Source organism: Equus asinus, chromosome 3 (assembly GCF_041296235.1).
Source record: "Equus asinus isolate D_3611 breed Donkey chromosome 3, EquAss-T2T_v2, whole genome shotgun sequence".
Classification (NCBI taxonomy): domain Eukaryota; kingdom Metazoa; phylum Chordata; class Mammalia; order Perissodactyla; family Equidae; genus Equus; species Equus asinus.
Window position 1 is genome coordinate 40,457,594 of NC_091792.1, and position 17,406 is coordinate 40,474,999.

Consider the following 17,406-nt stretch of genomic DNA (forward strand, 5'->3'; position numbering starts at 1 on the left):
GGCGTAGCGCTATCCGCCTCGGCTGGCTTTGGGGGCTCACGCGGAGGGGCCGCCAGGTTCGCCTTGGCAGCCCCGCACTTTCCGGGCGTGGCGGGGCGGCCCCGGGAGCGCGCCCGAGCACTCCCGCCGGAGCCGGGCAGCGGGGGCACCGCGCTGGGTCCCGCTCCCCGCGCCCCTTTGCCCCGGCGCCGCGGGAGGGAGCCGGGGCGTGCGCCCCTCTTAAGCATCTGCGCCCCCATTCCCGCACCCCTCCTGCCTATCGTCGCGGGGTAGGGTGAACCGCGAAGGTTCGAGAACATGACGTTCGTGAACCTATCTCACAAACTCCCTGATCTGTCCGAAAGACCCCGAGTCACTTCGAAACCTGTGGCCCAGGCCGCCCCCCCCCCCCCCCCCGATTCGGCCGCCTAAAGTGCAGCCCCGTTTTAGGAGCAGGGAAAGAAAACGTCAGCGAGACAGCGGGCAGGCGCGGGGGACGCCCTCCCGTCCCAAAGGGCTCTCCTGACTTGTGACAATTGAGGGGTTTTATGCGTTGTAACAGGAACAGCGCATTTCTGAATTGCTCACTGTTTCCAAAGTAACCTAACGAACCTTCACTTTGTGCCAGTTAGATGATTTCTGTGAAAATCTGTGGGTTTTTACCAAAGTGCAGGGATTGCTGCCCTTTTGTGCTTCGGACTGCTTGCTGGTTGGTAGCGAGTTGCTCACTTTACTAGAGGAGCAGCACCCTGAGCTAGTCTTCCTTGCATGCTGTGATGGGTTAAGTCCTGGGAAGATCCCAAATTCTCTTTCTCTTTGTGAATTTAATGTTTTTCTGCTCATTAAATCATTTTCGTAAACTGACTTCAAAGTTTCATGCCATTTTTTTCTATTTCTGTTGGCAGAGAATCAACATCTAATTAAATGGATCTAAGATTTTAATATCTTAATTTAGTTAAGTGGTCGTTATTTTGCCGAGCTAATAGTGGACAAGGATTTAGATTGTACCGTGTTTATTTGAAGATACTTGTCGAGATGTAATTATAACTGATAACGGCTCCTTTGTGGTTAAGCTAACATCTCAGCCACCTGGGCATAAAAAGTTGTAAGAAGACAAACAGGACCACACTTATAAATCTGTTACCAGTGCTCTCATATGATAGGGTGTCATCGTTCTCTTTGTAGAGTTACGGGCCTAATATAACTGTTGAGAACTATGCAGCATAAATGCATTGACTTTGTCCTTTTGCCTAATCTTTCTCTACACATGAATCACCTAATACTAAATGGTTTGATGTGCTGTTAACTTTTTTCAGGTGCTTACCTCTGATAATGGAGAAACATGAAACAAATTAGAATAAAATTTTTTATAAGATACATACTTCCTATTTTTTATATATGATTAAGAAATAAGGTTTGTGTTATGTTCATCAAAGATAAGTTCTCTTTCCTGCTTTTGAATTAATAGCTGTGTCAATTTGGCTGGGTTTGCTGGGTAAACAATTATTGTAAGTCGGCGTATTTTTGGAAATGGAGAAATGCAATGTCTTCTGCCACTTCTGAGGGCAGCAGATATCTTCTAGTTTTAATTTTGCAAAATTTCATTGTAATTGATCAACAGGGCTCACTTTAGGAATTCTGTAACTCCTAATGGGAGAAGGTTCCTTTGTTCTCAAGTTATGAGTCCCTTTACTTACTGATTTGAATGCATCTCTAACTTATACTGTCAGGAGATTTTCTTTAATCTTAATTATTAAATGATCCTGTGTTGATTTTTTGGAGAAATTTCTAAATGTGGATTAATATGGCATCCTTTTATGTTATTTTAATTCTGGCCACTGTACTCTCCTACTGTTGTTAATCTTAAAAACTGTTTGTAGTCATAAAAGAGACTGACAAGTAAATTAAGCTGAAAACAATGTAAATGGATGATACAGCACATCCATATTTCTTGAGTAACTTTCATGGTGGCTGAGCTGAGTGATAAGAGCTTTCCTAAAACTATGTGTCCCCAGGACACTAAATTCTCCTCATTGCCTGCCTCTGGGTGGCAGATTCTGGTGGAATTTCGTGGTCTCTACAAGGAGCTGTTTATAATACCAAAACATTAGGAGCATTTCCTAAACCTTAGGATCTGTTTTCCGCTGATGCAGCCACAAACTAAGGTCATGAAGGGATTCTCACTGCCGGCAGTGCCCCTGATGTGGCCTCCATATTCTGGGGTAAGAAAAGCAGTGTTCCTTGAGCGGAGGGAGTTTTCTAACTGGGTGTGAATTTCATGCTTGCTTTACTCAGATACTGCAGAGGCCAATGTGAAGGGAGGCTGATAAGCAGTGTTGAACTCTAGCTCTCCACCCTAGGTCTAGTGAACAGGTCTGTGTGGTTTCTTGGAGCTTGCCCACCTGAGATTTCTCTGACTTATTTCTCCAAGCAAGAGAGGAAATGGTTGTCACAGGATTCCTTATTAGTAATTCACCTTGTGTTGCATTTGTGTGAGTGCAGTGGGTGTTGTGGGGTTTGGGAGCCTGAACAGCCTCAAATTTTAGGGTTGGGGACATTAGACACATGGTCCTGAAATTAAGGAATTGAGGGCTGGCCTTTATGTCTGCTCTTCTAACCTGGCACTAAGCTCTAGGAAGGCAAAGGCAGTTCATGTTCCAAAGTTTTTCAGTCTACTGAGAGAGACAAGTAAACACATCTGTCAATTGTAGTAAATGATTTGATGAAGGTGTATTCTGGGGACACACAGAATGACATTCAGCCTAACCTGTGGGCCCAGAGAAGTTCTAGAGAATGCCTAAACTAAACCTTGGGAGTCTTTTTTGGAGTTTCAAATGGATAAGAGGAGAAGGTGTTTTGGATAGAGAGAACAACATTTTTTGAAAGGTGTAGCAATGGGAAAGAGCATGCTGCGAGTGGAGGAGAATTACAAGCAGCTTTTGTGTTACAGCTCAAGTTGCTCAGCTCTCCCTGTTCTTAGAGTAAAATGGAGGTGGGGAGTGGTGCCTGTGAGAGCTAGATTGGGGTCAGGTGATAGAGGGCCTTGTACTGTGTATCATTCTAGGATGATTGAATACTTCTGGATGGTTAGGAGCCGCTGAAGGTTTTAAGCAAGGGAGCAGCATGGGTCGATTTGCTTTTTGGCAATCTGCACTGTGGACTAAGGATAGGACAAAGCATGGTTAGGGGAGGGCAGGTATGTTGCAAGAACAGATAATGAAGGCCTGAACTGAGGTAGAGGGAGTAGGGATGGAGCAGACAGGACAGATTTGGGAAATCGTTAAACACTGGAATTGGCAGAACGTGATGATTGGTTGGATGTGGAGTAAGAGAGATGAAGGATCCTGGGAAGACTGCCAGGCCTCTGGCTTGGGTAGCAAAGTGGTATCCAACTGAACTCAGGATCCAGAACAGCAGGTTTGGAGAGTAGATGTGGGGGAGGAAGACTTCAGTTTAGTCCTCTTGAGTTTGAAGTCTGTCCAGGAGGCAGGTAGATACCTGAGATTGAAGCTCAGGAGGACACTCCTGATGTAGACGTAACTGCTGATGAGCAGGTCCAGGCACAAATTGCTACCTAGAACAGAATGAATTACTATCCAGGACAGATTGAATTAATTCCACCCTGGGGAGTGATGTAGATTTGAGGTCTCAGCATAAGTGTTAGTTAAAACCGGGAAAGCAGATGAGATCAAAGAAAAGGTGTGAGGAGGTGGGGGCATCCATAGAGAACCGTGGGGAACTGCAGTGTTTTGAGAGTAGACAGTGGACAAAGAGAAAAATATAAACTCTGAGCCTACTTATTTTACCCATTTAACTTATCAAGGAACAGCTAATCATTTTATTGCTGTGAAAATGAGCTGGTGGGTTTCTAGGTTTTGCAGGTAGAATAAAGACTTGTGGACTCTGGTATGTATTCAGAATGGCAGTTCCACATCCCTTTCCCCATCTATCCATAGGCTCTCATTTTCTGATGGAGTATTTGGTCAGATAGGGTCAGTCTTTAATTGTTGGTATTTATGTCTGCTTTCTAAGTGGTGTAAAGTGTTTTAAAGTTCTACTAAACAAAGATGCAGATCACACATTAGTGCAGAATCCTCTATTAACTAGAGATGATGATTCTCATTCTCTCTTTTGTTATTTTCTGTGAATCTTTGCATTGAGGAAGTTTGTCTCTTTTTTTAATTTGTGCTTTAGCTTTATGTATATACTCTATATAGTAAAATTTATTAACATATATTTGTTACATATTAATTATCTTAATTTCCTATTGGCTAAAGCGTAGTGACAGAATAATAGTAACCTGAAGTAGGCTTCCTTTTTCTTCTTAGACAGGTTTTTCCTTCCTCCAGCTACTACAACTATCTTACTGAAGTGTAACTCTTATCTTGTCACTCCCTGCTTTCAAAATTGCTCTGTAGCTCCTAGAATAAAGTCCACTCTCTTCGGCTGGATAGTCAGCCTTCTGTAATCTGGCCCCAGACAACTTTTCTCACTTTATCTGCCACTCCCTCTACGTACAGTAATCACCCCGGAGTGCTTATCTTTCTGCAGCATTCCATGTACTTCCGTAACCTTGTGCCTGTGTATGGTCTGCCCAGGACACCCTTCTCACTATTTCTCAACTTGCCAAAATCCTTTTCATCTCTGGCCTTCCTAGCTAACCCTCCTTCCCCAGGATGGAATTAATTCATTCTGTGCTGGATAGTAATTCATTAGCAATTTGTGCATGGACCTGTTCATAAGTAGTTATGTCTACTGATTTTCTTTGAGAGATTAAGTTTTGTGAAGGTGAATACAGTGACTGATCATTGGATCATTTGATAAATATTGAATTTCTACAAAATCCCAGGCTTCGTTTCAATCACAATTCTTACTATCATGCTGGCAGTGCCTACCACAAAGCTTGGCATATGATAGTAGACTAGTTAAAGTCAGTCTGTAGGCCTGGCTCTGAGAGTTGTCACACTGTTGGTGTCAGAAAAGACCATGCATAAAATTTATGATAATGTTTCAGACCAAGTTGTTTTTAAATGCAGTGTTTAAAAAAAAATGCAGTGTTTGCTTTTAACTTTTGTGCTTTAGTCGAAGAAAAAAGGACTGAGTGCAGAGGAAAAGAGAGCCCGTATGATGGAAATATTTTTTGAGACGGTAAGTCATTTTTCCTAAGATTTTTAGTATTTTGCGTAATTTTCTCCTTAAGTATATGTCATCCAGTGTTAACTGTACCTTTTTTGTTAGCAGTTAATACCAACAAATTTCCTGAAGACTGAATAAATATTTCAAACATTTGTGGTTCCTGTGAGCTATGAAGTATGAAAGAACCCTGTCCCAGTAGAACCCTATCCCAGTGCTCGTAGAGTCTTCCATCCAGACTGTCCTTCACGCTGGTGCCAGAATTACCTTTCTGAAGCTATTTGATCCTGCCTGAAAATAATAATGGTGATAGCTCACATCTACTGAGACCTTCCTGGGTGTCAATCACTGTTCTAAGCACTTTGTGGAGATTACCTGATTCTATCCTTTTGAACCCTATGGGATCAGTACCGTTGTTACCGTCCTCCTTCTACAGGTGAGGACGTCTGAGACACAGCGTAAGATCCCAGCCCTGGATCTCAAAGGATAGAAGTGATAGTACCAGAATTCACACCCAGGGAGGTCGACTTAGAGGCAGTGCTAAATACTGCCTCTTTGCATTTGTGAATCTGTCTGCAGTGTAACACATAAATGATGGTACATGGGCCTCCGTAATTTATTCCCGATATTTGTGCTGGCCACTAACAGGAAAGATGTTTGGAGTTTGTGCTTCTAAGTGCCAAAGCCAGGATTCAAATGCAGGCACCTGGCTCTAGAGGCTGTTTTCTTCGCCATAGTCCTGTACAGGGGCTTTTCTTTGCTTCCAGGGTAAAGTCCAAACCTTTGCCCTACAAAAATGTTAACCGCCTGTGTCTAATTAGCCTAATACTTGATAGGATCTTCAAAGCCTTGTCTTGCCTTAGCCTACAGGCTATTTTCATTATATACAAATGTGAAGAAGATGGGGAAAATGGCAAAACAGAATATTAAATTAATAAATTATGATAATACTTGACATTTTCATTTGGATAATGCAGATTCTCAGTAAAACAAATGAAATATCCTGGGGACTTTTATTTTTTTTAAAACAGTTTGCCCTCTAAGTGTAATTTTACTAATCTTACTTACCTCCAATGACTTATTAAAAGTCATTGGCAATTCAGAACAGAGGATCATATTAATAATGATATGATTAGGAGGATAAATTGATGAAGTTTGTGTGTGAGAATTATGACTCTTTTTCTTGCTGAGTTGAAATATTTTTCCTATCGTCTCAGAGCAAGAAAAGTAGATTTAATTTCTACCAGGCATTGGGAAGCTGGGGAGAGTGATGAGGGAAGTTATTTTGCCCTTTATGATAGTGCTAATTTTTCTCAACTATCAAAATTGGATGTTTCTGATTGCAGAAATTTCAACTGTGCTCTCAATAACATTAAGACACTGATGACTATGATGCTAATGAGTATTAACAGCTTTAAGAAGTTCAGTAGTCAGTTTTTATGCAAAGCTAGGAATTAGTTGTATTAATTGATTGATTTCAGTTCATATATTCCTGTATATAGTTATTCATATGTATAAATACATACATACAAGTACATATTCGAAGTTGCTAATGTGGTAGAAGAATTGTTTGCTCATAACACTGAGGAAGAGCATGGGAGCAGGATAGCTCAATGATAGAGAACTGGCACCTGAAGTCTGTTTTACCTAACAGCTTTGTGACCTTAAGCAAGTTACTTAAGTCTTAGTTTCTTCATCTATTAAAGAGGATGATGATAATTGTACCCAGCTCGCAGTGTTGGTATGAGGGTTAAGTGAGATAATCTGTGTAAAATATTACAATGCCCAGGTCATACGTGCTTAATTGAAAGTTAGCTATGTGTCTTCCATGGTGTCTTACACACAGTTTTGGTTTTCTTTTAAGAGCTAGAACCATCGTGTTCATCTCCTTTACTGTCTCTCTTTAATACTGGGGAGAACTAATACTTGCTTGAGACCACTTTCTCTGCTCACTAAATGACCACACCTTAGTTCTAAGCCTAGTTCTTTGCAAGCCCATTTATTTACACAGCAGCCTCACTAGAGCACCCAGTATGTCTGGGGCTCTTCCTTCATGACCACATTTAGGCAATGTCTCAATGAGTTCATGTTCTTTGTCCAGGGACTCTGAAATATCTGCACGTGGGTTTGATTAATTGATTTTTTTAGTGCATTAGAGGCCTAAAGTCAGTAATTTATTACATGTTCTCTGAGACCCTAAAGTATTATCTTTAAATAGTTTATTCCTAGATGCGCAAAATTTGATTTCACACTCTAAGAACAATGACCTAGTGTTTTCCTTAATTTACTAAATCTTGAATGTAGTGAGCTGAAGTTACTTTTTCCAACACTTTATTATGAAAGATGACAGAATTTTGCAGTGAATACGTATATGGCCAACACCTAGATTCTACCATTAACATTTCACTCTACTTGCTTTATCAAGTATATATTCATCTAGCTACTCCTTTGTCCATCCATCAATTCTTCTTTCTTTGGAGGGACGTGGGGGTGGATGTACTTCAGAGGAGTTCTTTATATGTCCTGGGTACCATCTTTTGTCAGGTATGTTTTGTGAATATTGTCTTCTAGTCAGTATTTGTCTTTTCAATTTCTTAACAGTGCCCTTGCATGAGCAGAAGTTTTTAATTTTGATGAAGTCTAATTTCCATCCTATTGAAGTTGCCTTTTCAAGTTTACTTTGGAAGAAATAGACCCCAAATTTCCATAACAATAATCACAATAATTCTGTTCTAATTACTGAATGCTTCAGTCTTTTCAAATATTTCACTCTTGTTATCCAAGTTCTTTTCACCACTTCAACCAACACTTATTACAAGAAGAAAGGAGTATTCTACATAAATTTTTTCCAACTATAAGATTAAATATTCTACATATATATTTTCCCATAATGTTTTGCTTCTCATGTGATTGAAGTCCAGCATGTATAGGTGAATGATGGATAGGCAGCCATGAATTGTATCATTTTTTTATGTAAGTGTAGCTCTTCTGTGAAACCTTAGTGGAAACAAATCTGGACAGTTGTCTGTTTTGCTTTTAGTTAAAACTGCTGAATCTGTGACGTATCATACATGCCAAGCAAAGCACTGTTTGTGTTTTCTTAAAATCAAAATGTCAGAGAGACTAATCTCATGTTAACAAATGTTTAATCATCACTAGTTTTTATACTTCAGTGGGAAGATATTCTTTATAGTCTTCTCTCCAATTACTTTAAAGAATTGTATGTTCGTGCAAAATCTGTCCATGTTACATTCTGTTGATGGTATTGAGCAAGATAATTGGCACGGTTTCTTCTAGCGCTAAAATGCTTGATTCTATTGCAATGTCCATTTCCAGGCACAGTTTTTTAGTACAATGTTTTATGAACATAATTATGATAAATATAATATATAGTAGAAAATAAATACATGTTTTTAATCTCTTTTTTAACCTTTTTAAACAGAAAGATGTGTTTCAGTTAAAAGACATGGAGAAGATTGCTCCCAAAGAGAAAGGCATTAGTAAGTATCAAATACATGCCGGGATATTTTGGGAAATATCAGTCATCTTTTCTGGAACAGTGTTTCACTTTATGGAAACAAATTTAGAGATGAAGAATGTTTGTAAAAGTCCCTATATGATGTCTTTGGGCCACAGCCATGATTCTTGTGTTTGGGCTATCTGCTCTAGGAAAATTAAAATGGAATATGCATGTATGCACGTGCGCACACACACGCACTCACACAATATGCACACATTAATTTATTTATGGGTATAATTTACTTCAAAAGAAGTAAAAATTGTTCGTGTAGATTCTAGAATTTGTTAAATGTGAGTTCGTGTCTTTACATGGTGTATTAGTTTTCTACAGCTGCTGTAACAAATTACCACGAACCTGGTGACTTAACACAATAGAAATTTATCCTGTCATAGTTCTGGAGGCCAGAAGTCTAATGTCAGGGTTCTTCCAGGGGCTCTGAGGGAGAATCCACTTCATGCGTCTCTCCTAGCTTCTGGTGGCTGCCAGCAGTGCTTGGCTTATAGACACATCATTCTAATCTCCGTCTCCGTCTTACAGGGCCTTCCCCTTTGTTTTCACCCCTTCTGTCTCTTATAAGAACACATGTTATTGGATTTGGGACTCACCCTAAATCCAGGATTATTTCATCATGGAGATCTTTATTACATCTATACAGACCCTTTTTCCAAAGAAGGTCACGTGCACGGGTTCTGTGGGTTATCTTTTCAGGGGCCACTGTGAAACCCACTACATATGATATATATTTTTTTAAACCTTACCTTCTGATTATATAAGCTATCCATGTTTATTTTAACAGATTTGGAAATTATAAAGAATATAATGAAAATAAAAGTTGTTCATAATCCCTCTATTCTGAGATCACCACTGTTAACGTTTTGGTGTATTTTGATATGTTATTCATAGGTTCTGTTTATTTTATGTATGCAGGTATCCGTCCATCTCTCTGAGAGGGAACCATGCTGCATATACAGTTTATGTTGATGTATTTTTTCATGTAACATTATATCATCTACATTTACCTATGTCATTTGCTTCTAAAAAATGATTTACAGCATCTGCATCTGCTGATGTTTCACTCTGTGACCACCCGCTGTACCATAGCTTAACCCATTACCTGTTGTTGAACATCCAGGTTGTTCCCAAATTTTGCTGCTAAAATTAATGTGTGATTAACATGCTACCTTAAATTTTTTTCTAAAAGATTAATTTTTTAGAGCAGTTTTAGGTTCACAGCAAAATTGAGAGGAAAGTACAGAGATTTCCCATATACTTTCTGCCCCTACACATGCATATCTTCCCCCATTATCAATGTCACTCACAGTGGTACATTTGTTACAATTAATGAACCTACGTTGACTCATCATAGTCACCTGAAGTCTGTGGTTTACATTAGGATTCACTCTTGGCGTACATTCTGTGAGTTTGTACAAAATGTAGAGTGACGAATGCATTATTATGGTGTCATACAGAATGTTTTCACTGCCCTAAAAGTCCTCTGTGCTCTGCCTATATATCCTTCCGCCTCCCCTCCATGAATTTTTTTCCTTATCTCATATTACTTTATTATGAAATATCACTAGAAATGGAATAGAAAATAGAGGCTTTTGTAGTTTTAGGATTTTTATATGTATTCTCAAATTGCGTTCAGAAAAGTGTATACCAAATTATACTCACATTCATTTCTCGGAACTATGGCTTCATTTTTAGGATTCTTTGACATTTCATTTCAGTTAGTACTTACTTACAAGGGAGGCTAAATATTTTGCACGTTTGGTGTCAATTTTATTATTTATTAAATCGTTAATTTTTTGACAGATTTTATATTTGGGGATCTGCTCTAGGAAAAATTAAAATGGATATTAAAATATGGATAATTTCTTGGTACAGTTTTACTTAATAGAAAGTAAGAATTGTTCATGAATTTCAAACATTTGTAAAATATGACTTGGCATTTTTTAAGCTTTTTTCTGATTTTTAATCTTACCCAACCATACCATCCAGTTTATTTTTTTATTTTTTAATTTTTCATAATAGTTTTGTTTTAGTTTTCTTAGCAAAAAAGACAATACATGTTCATTGTTGGAAAAAAATAAAAATCAGCAAAAAGAAGGAAATAAAAATTGCCTCTTAACTACTATTCAACGATAACCACTGTCACATTAGTGCATACTGTCTTTTAACTTTATCTTTTTTAATTTTTTATTTTTTTAAAGATTTTATTTTTCCTTTTTCTCCCAAAGCCCCCCAGTACATAGTTGTGTATTTTTAGTTGTGGGTCCTTCTAGTTGTGGCATGTGGGACGCCGCCACAGCATGGCCTGACGAGTGGTGCCATGTCTGTGCCCAGGATCCAAACTGGTGAAACCCTCGGCCGCCTCAGCAGAGCGCACGAACCTAACCACTTGGCCACAGGCCAGCCCCTAACTTTATTTTTCAATACATTCTATGTAATACATTTTGAATGTGTATATGTCCATGCTATTAAATGTTATAACATAAATTTAATGATTGCATAGTATCTCATTGCAATAAAATACTTTTAAAAGTCCAGTTATTGGACTGGTTTCCAAGTTTTTGTTATTGAAAACAGTGCTTTGACAAGCATCCTCATGCATGTCTATCTTTATTCTCTTTGGCTGAATTTATAAAAGTGGACTTTCTACACAAGAGGTATGCATAAATCTAAGGTTTTGGATACATATTGCCACGTTTTCCCACCCATGTTGAGAATACTCATTTCCCTGAATCCTTTATTATATTTTTTAGTATTTTTAATTTAGTAGTCAAGAAATCATATCTCATTGCTTTATTTTTCATTCTTCAGTTATTAGAGGTTTTGAACATTTTTTGTGTGTATTTGTTATGCGATATTTTGTAGATGCCCATTGATGTATTTTGTTTTTCAATTAGAGTAGTTATCTTTTTTGTTATTATTTTTAAAAGCTCCTTATTAACTTATTAACTCTTGATCTATAATATTTGTTGCAAGTGTTTCCTCAGTTGTTGGCTTTTTAATTTGATTTATGATGTGTCTTAATGTAGAGTTTTAAAAAATTCTCTCTCTTAGCTGCTATGTCTGTAAAAGAAATCCTTCAGAGCTTAGTTGATGATGGTATGGTTGACTGTGAGAGGATTGGAACTTCTAATTATTATTGGGCTTTTCCAAGTAAAGCTCTTCATGCGAGGAAACGTAAGTTGGAGGTTCTGGAATCTCAGGTAAGTTAAATAACAGATTTGCTTTGTAAGAAAGAAATCTTGTTTTACTTAATCCTCTTTTCATTAATTGGTTTCCATTAAATTTTTAACATGCATTATTTGACTCTGAGTCTAAAGATAATCAGCATCTCTATCTTTCTCCCAAATCATACGAGGACGTAGAATGTTTAAACTTTCATCTTCCCACATGCCATAATACTGTTTTCTAGTATTTTAGTTCCTTTTAGATTTACAGAAAAACTGATGGGAAGGTACAGAGAGTTCTCAAATACCACCCCCTTCTCCCCACCAAACCCACAGTTTCCCCTATTATTTACGTCTTGTATTAGTGTGGTACGTTTGTTACAGCTGATGAGCCAATGTTGATGCCCTATTATCAACTAAAGTCTGTAGTTTCCATTAAGCTTCACTCTTTTTGTTGTACATTCTGTGAGTTTTGACAAATGCATAAATGTCATGTATCCACCATTACACTATCATATGGAGCAGTTTCATTATCCTAAAAATCACCTGTGCTTCTCTTATTCTTCCGTCTTTCCCTCTCCCCTAACTCCTAGCAACTACTGATCTTTTTACTGTCTCTATAGTTTTGCCTTTTCCAGAATGTTATATGATTGGAATCATATGCTCTATAGCCTTTTCAGATTGGCTTCTTTCACTTAGCAGTATGCATTTAAGTTTCCTCCATGGTTTTTGGTGGCTTGATAGCTCATTTCTTTTTATTGCTGAAAATATTCCATTGTATGTACCACAATTTGTTTATTCATTCAGCTATTAAAGAGAATCTTGGTTGTTCCCAAGAATGTGTATTTAGTGTGTACTGCAAGATTCCATCACATTTTAATGAACTTTTTTTTATCCTTTTACCAGACTGATGGAGTGAATTATCATGTGGAATTTACAGTATATGCAAGAAATGAAACTTCAGGGAAAATGGCTTTGAGCTTGTTTTGAGGTGAAGGGGAAAAGAGTCCTGATTCTCTGGAAGATAATGGGAACAGGAAAACTTAATAGTAGCAAAGTAAATAAATTTCTTTCTTTTTGGAGATGGTATAGGATTGAGTTTCTTCATAGGAATATCCTCCTGAAACACCACTATTTAAAATGTTGCTCCTGGGTTTAAGACTTCAAGTTTGTAGGGAGCCTTCTTTCAGCTAGTGTTCTTAATTACAAGCAGCACAAACTAACTCTGGCTGACATTAGGGGAAAAGGAATTTATTCGAAGATATAGGATGGACTCACAGAATCATTGAGAAAGCTAGACACCGGCTTCTAAAAGTAGGCAGGAACTGAGGGAAAGGGCACAGCCAAAATCATACCATGAAACCTGGAGCCCTGAACACTGCACCTAGCTCTGTTCACACTGCTGACCTGAAAAGATGATTCCACTGGCCCTCCTGACCCTGGCTGAAGAACAGTTGTGGCTGCCACCAAAAAAAAAAAAACCCGCCAAGAAACTTCTGTCCCAGCTACCCCCAATTCTGGGATGTGCCTGTGATTGGCCAAGCCTGGCTCACATGCCCACACTCTAGTTGCCATTGGAACAGGGGAAGTAACTCATTGGGGTTTCTAGTTTCTGTAGTGGGAGGTAGCTGCCTCCTGTTGGCACCAGCAGTTCCCCAAAGCAGGAAGCAGATTTGGATGCTGAGTAGCACTTCCTCTCTTCCCATAATAGATAGATATCCATAAACAAATCAAGGGGAAAAACTGGAAAGGAGCACAGGACTTGGAGTCAGAATAGCAGCAACAAATTTATTGACTACCTACTGTCCTCTGAATGCCAGATACTGTTCCAGGCCTTTGTTCATGAACAAAGAATGGAGGTAGGGAGACCAGGTAGCTTAAATTATTGGAATACTCCAGTCTTGAAGTAATGGAGGTTTGAACTAAAGTGGTAGCAGCCCACCTACCCTGCTCAGCCCTAGGCAACCACTAATTTGCTTTCTGTCTCTATAGATTTCCTTGTTCTGGACATTTCATATGAATGGAATCATATAATATGTGTCTTTCATGACTAGCTTCTTTCATTTAGCATAATGTTTTCAAGGTTCATCCATGTTGTAGTATGTATCAGTACTTCATTCCTTTTGATGGCCAAATAATATTCCATTGTATAGATGTTTGTTTATCCATTCATTAGTTGGTGGCCATTTGGGTTGTTTGCACCTTTTATTTATTTCTTATTTTTTTATTTTTATTTATTTATTTTTTTGAGGAAGATTAGCCCTGAGCTGACATCTGCTGCCAATCCTCCTCTTTTTGCTGAGGAAGCCTGGCCCTGAGCTGACATCTGTGCCCATCTTCCTCTACTTTATATGTGGGACACCTACCACAGCATGGCTTGCCAAGCAGTGCCATGTCCGCCCCCGGGATCCGAACTGGCAAACCTCTGGCCGCCGAAGCGGAACATGCGAACTTAACTGCTGTGCCACCGGGCCAACCCCATGTTTGCACTTTTTGACTATTAAGAATAAATGCTGCTGTAAAGTTTCATGTAAAAGTTTTTAGGGGGCATATTTTCATTTCTCTTGGGAATTGCTGGGTCATATGATAGCATTATGTTTAATTGTTTGAAGAACTTCCGGACTGTTTTCTAAAGCTGCTGCATCACTTCACATTCTTACTGGCAGTGTATGAGGGTTCCACTTTCGCCACATCTGCACCAAAACTTGTCATTGCCTGGCTGTTTGATTCTAGCCATCCTAGTGGGTATGAAGTGGTATCTCATGATGGTTTTGATTTCCATTTCCCTCGTAACTAGTGACGTTGAGTACCTTTTCGTGTGTTTACTGGACATTTGCGTATCTTCCTTGGAGAAAATCTGTTCAGATCCTTTGGCCATGTCTTATCTCTTAAACATGATGCATTTTTTTTCCTGCTAGGAAACAACATGCAAATTCCTCACTCAGCAGTCTTTTTTTAAGAACTTAGTTATACAATTAAAAACTTTATACAGAGTAATTTACTTTTATGCCTTATTGCATTTTCCTGTCTTTGTGATTTTTTGTTCTTGTTTTTGTCCTCTTTGAGAATTCCCTTGTTCTTCCCTTTCTACTTAGCCAAATTCTAAACATCTCTCTTCAGAAACCTTCTCAAGCCCCCATAGCTTAAAGTGTTCTTGCTGTTCTCTAAACTCTGGTAATATTTTTGGCTTTATCATAAATAAAATGTACCTTGGTACATACTTCTGGTTGCCTATCTAGTAAACGTCACCCCCTTCCTCTTTACTAACAAAACACTTGTTGAGAGAGCAGTGTGTCCTACTAAAAAATCCTCGTCTTCCCAAAGGGTGGCAATGGGAAACGGTTCTGATGAATGAGATCTAAGTGGAAGACTAGGTCTGAGGTTTTTGGGGAAGTGTTCACTTTCCTGATAAAGGTAAAACCCCTTCCTCTTCTTTGCCATGATATAGACAGGAGATCATATTGTGATAAGCATTAGGATGAAGACCTGTTCCATAAGCATGGCAGAGCCTGGATAAAAAGGGCTTGGGTCTGTGGTGCCATTTTGAGATGCTGCACTAGCCTGGGGCTTTCTTACCTCTGGGCTTCATATTATGTAAGAAAATTAAGCCCTTGTTTAATCTAGCTTTAGTCAAATATTCTGTTATTTGTAGCTGAATGTATTCTAAATGGATAAAATTGTTTTGAAGACTTTCTTTTATATAAATGTGACTTAGATCTTGTATTTTAGTTGTCTATTGCTGTATAACAAAACTACATACCCTAAAACTCTGTGGCTTAAAGAAACAAACATTGGTATCTCACAGTTTCTGTGGGTTGGGAATCCGGGCATGGCTTAGTTAGGTGCCTCTGGCTCAAAGTCTCACGAGGTTGTGGTCAAACCATTGGCCAGGGCTGCATTCTCATCAGAAGGCTTATCTGGGAGAGGATTTACTTCCGAACTCACTCATACAGCTGTTGAATTTAGTTTCTTGCAGGCTTTTGGGCTGAGGTCTTCAATTCCTTGAAGGCTCTTGGACTGAGGGCCTTAATTCCTTGAAAGGTTTTGACTAGAGGCCTCCCTTGTTCCTTTTATCATGAGCTTGTCCACAGGGCAGCTCATGGTATTGCAAATGCCTTCCCTCCAGGCAAACGTGTGTGGAGAGTGCAAGACAGAACCCACAGTTTTTTTGTAACTTAGTGTTGGAAATGATATCCCATCACATCTGCAGCCTTCTATTCCCTAGAAACAAGTCATTAAATCCAGTCCACAGTCAAGGAGAGGTTCTACGTGGGCATAAATACCGTGAGGCAGGGATCACTGGGGCCATCTTAGAAGGTACATACCACAGATTTTTTTATTCATTTAACTTTTCACATATGTAAGTCTTAGCTTTTTGATTAGTTTTTTTGAATAGCTTTCTTGAGGAATAATTGACATTTAAAAACTGCTCATATTTAAAGTTTGTAAATTAATAAGTATTGATATATGTATACATTCATTAAACCATCACCACAATCAAGATTGTGAGTGTAGCCATCACCCCTAAAAATTTCCTCATTCCCGATCTTTCTCTCCTGCTCCCTCTGCACTACTGCCCTCATCCCCAGGTAGCCAGTGGTTTGCTTTCTGTCACTATACACTAGTTTAATATTTTCTGGAACTTTATATAAATGGAATCATACAGTGTGTACTCCTTGTCCTGACTTCTTTTACTCAGAGTAATTATTTTAAGATTTATCCATGTTGCCATATGTGTTAATCATTCATTTTTATTGTTGAGTGGTATTCCATTGTATGAATATACAACAGTTTGTTTATCTGTTGATGGACATTTGAGTTTTTTGTTCTAGTTTTGGGTTATTAGAAACAAAGCTGCTAAGACTGTTTGTGGACAGGTCTTTGTGTGGATCTACCTTTTCCTTTATGGTGGGTAAATACTGAGGAATGGAATGGCTGGATCACACAGTAGATGTATACTTAACTTTTTAAGAGATTGCCAAGCTGTTTTCCAAAGTGCTTGTGCCGTTTTGCATTCCCATCAGCAAGGTGTGACAGTTCCAGTATCTTCACATCCTCATCAACACTTGGTATGATGCCCATTCTAGTAAGTGTATAGTGATATCTCATTGTGCTTTTAATTTCTATTTCCCCAATAGCTACTAATGCTGAGCATCTTTGCATGTGTTTATTTTTCATCCATGTATCTTCATTGATGAAGTATCTATACAGATCTTTTGCCTTTTTTTTAAATTGAGTTGTTTTTATTATTGAGTTGAGACACTTCTTTTTATGTTCTGGATGCAAATCCTTTATCACATAAGTACTTTCTAAATGTTTTCTCTCAGTCTGTATTTCATCTTTTCATTCTCTTAAATGTCTTTTGAAGAGCAGAAGTTTTTACTTTTAATATCCAGTTTATCAATGCATTTCTTTATGGTTGGTGTTTCTTTTCTTTTCTTTTTGAGGAAGATTGGCCCTGAGCTTACGTCTGCCAATCCTCCTCTTTTTGCTGAGGAAGACTGGCCCTGAGCTAACATCCGTGCCCATCTTCGTCTATTTTATATACGGGACGCCTGACCACAGTATGGCTTGACAAGTGGTGCCATGTCCACA

The 17,406-nt window shown here is 38.6% G+C and overlaps 1 protein-coding gene across 6 annotated transcripts in view; it reads left to right on the forward strand.

Annotated features, from left to right (window-relative positions):
• MND1 (meiotic nuclear divisions 1) overlaps positions 1–17,406 on the forward strand; it is a 77,094-nt gene that overhangs the window by 426 nt on the left and 59,262 nt on the right. For 5 of the 6 annotated variants that reach the window (XM_070504936.1, XM_044767087.2, XM_070504932.1 and 2 more), the window contains exons 2-4: positions 5,062–5,127; positions 8,555–8,612; positions 11,699–11,847. In XM_070504936.1, coding sequence (XP_070361037.1) covers positions 5,062–5,127; positions 8,555–8,612; positions 11,699–11,847 — 273 coding nt within the window. The remainder of the gene's footprint in view (positions 1–5,061; positions 5,128–8,554; positions 8,613–11,698; positions 11,848–17,406) is intronic. The other variant, XM_070504933.1, reaches the window with a different exon arrangement.